Source organism: Calonectris borealis, chromosome 22 (assembly GCF_964195595.1).
Source record: "Calonectris borealis chromosome 22, bCalBor7.hap1.2, whole genome shotgun sequence".
NCBI classification, from domain to species: Eukaryota; Metazoa; Chordata; class Aves; order Procellariiformes; family Procellariidae; genus Calonectris; species Calonectris borealis.
Window position 1 is genome coordinate 2699025 of NC_134333.1, and position 1902 is coordinate 2700926.

The following is a 1902-nucleotide window of genomic DNA, read 5'->3' on the forward strand; positions in this document are numbered from 1 at the left end:
ACCATACAGGAAACATTCTCTATAAATCTTTGTTTTAATTCAAACAAGGATTAATTAAAGGAAATCATACGTTTCAAATGACACAGACAATCAGTTGAAGCAATGAGAGAATCAATATTCTTGATTAGGATAATCATGTCAGAAATTAGGGAGGCATTGTGTATCAATCACATAGATCACTTAAATGATGCAGAACATAAATAACAAGTAGGATTGCTTATGCTGACCTACGCTGATTTTGCTACGTTAAAGATCAATGGAGCCACAACAAACAGGAACACAAACCCCTCAGTCTCTTTATTTTAGAAGAATTAAATTTTGTAATCATAAAACGTCTCTTTCATAGTAACAAATAAATACAGGAAATGGCAGAGAGCCCTCTTCTTTTTATTTTTTGCTTTGGTGGATAATGAAAATAATGAATCTTTGGAAAAGACTTGGAAGCATAATCTCAGAATAAAGAAGTGGAAGAACAGGCAACCAAGTATGTAAGTCAAATATTGTCCACAGATCACACATTCAGGAGGCAGTATTCCTGCCTGCCTAATCATAATCTAAATCATCTGCCTTCTTTATAAAAATTATTGATATGTGTACTTCCCAAAGGGGTTTCTAGAATCAGTTTGCTACAGGAGCCTGCAGAAAAGTCAACATTTTAGTCCTCATTCTTTAACCTCAAATATTTTATTTCTAGTCAGTGATTTTTTCAAGGCAGTCTTTACCTCTTTGTTCCTCAAAGTATAAATGAAAGGGTTCAGCATTGGCGTAACAAGGGTGTTCAGAAGGGACACCACTTTGTTCATACTTAGTGAGGCATGCCCTCTTGGCCTGACGTAAATGAATATGACCGCCCCATAAAGCATGATGACTACAGTCAGATGAGCAATGCAGGTGGAGAAAGCTTTCCGTCTCCCAGAAGTAGATGGGATCCTCAATATGGTCAAAATGATGGCGAAGTAGGAGATGACAGTCAAGAAGGAAGTGCTAAACAGAAGCAATATAGCACCAACAAAAATGAGCCATTCAATATGGCGGGTGTCAGTGCAAGCCAGCTTCAGCATTGGCCCAACGTCACAGTAGAAGTGATTGATGATATTGGGGCCACAGAATGGCAGTCTGAACACCAGAATAGTTTGCACAAAGACAGTCATAAGGCCACCCATCCAAGAGCCAAACGAGAGCTGAGCACACAGTTTTCCACTCATGATGGTGGTGTAGTGGAGAGGGTTGCATATTGCTATGTATCGGTCAAAGGACATGGCTGTGAGGAGGAAAAGCTCAGTAGTACCAAGGAAAAAGAGGGAGAAGGCTTGGGCTTTGCACCCAGCTATGCTGATAGACTTCTTGACTTCCACAAGACAGGCCAAAAACTTGGGTGCAGTGGCCGAGATATAGATGATTCCCAGAAATGACAGATTTCCAAGGAAGAAATACATGGGTTTGTGGAGAGTGTTGTCATTCACCACTGTGGTGATGATGATGACATTCCCAGTGACAGTCAAAATGTAGATGATCAAGACTCCCACAAACAGCAAAACATGAACCCTTTGAAGGCTGGGGAAACCGAGAAGAATAAATTCAGTCACAAAAGTCTGGTTTTCCATCCTCTGCTTCCACTTTGTATATTTCTGCATTAATAAATATGGCAAGTAAAGGAGTGATCAAAGTTTTTTTCTATGTGAGTAGGGAAGAGGAAATATAGAGATATACATGTGTATGCGCATATACGTATGTATATAAATATATATATGTAAGAGACATTTTAAAATTGATTTTAATATATATTTTAAAGAAACCAGAGGGTTTGAGATCCTTATAATAGTTTTACTGCTTAATTTCTCAGTTACTTTTTCAGTTGAAAAAGTGATCTCTCTTATACTGGAAGACTTTATGGAAGACTGA

The 1902-nt window shown here is 38.3% G+C and overlaps 1 protein-coding gene across 1 annotated transcript; it reads right to left on the bottom strand.

The window, feature by feature from the left end:
• Window positions 1–662: 662 nt before the first annotated feature.
• LOC142091747 (olfactory receptor 6X1-like) lies at window positions 663–1604 on the bottom strand. The gene has a single exon (XM_075171122.1). The coding sequence runs from the start codon at window positions 1602–1604 to the stop codon at window positions 663–665; it is 942 nt and encodes a 313-aa protein (XP_075027223.1).
• Window positions 1605–1902: the final 298 nt, after the last annotated feature.

Bases quoted from the DNA above. Each gene is read 5' to 3' on its own strand.
- LOC142091747 (XM_075171122.1), bottom strand. From the start codon at position 1,604: ATGGAAAACCAGACTTTTGTGACTGAATTTATTCTTCTCGGTTTCCCC.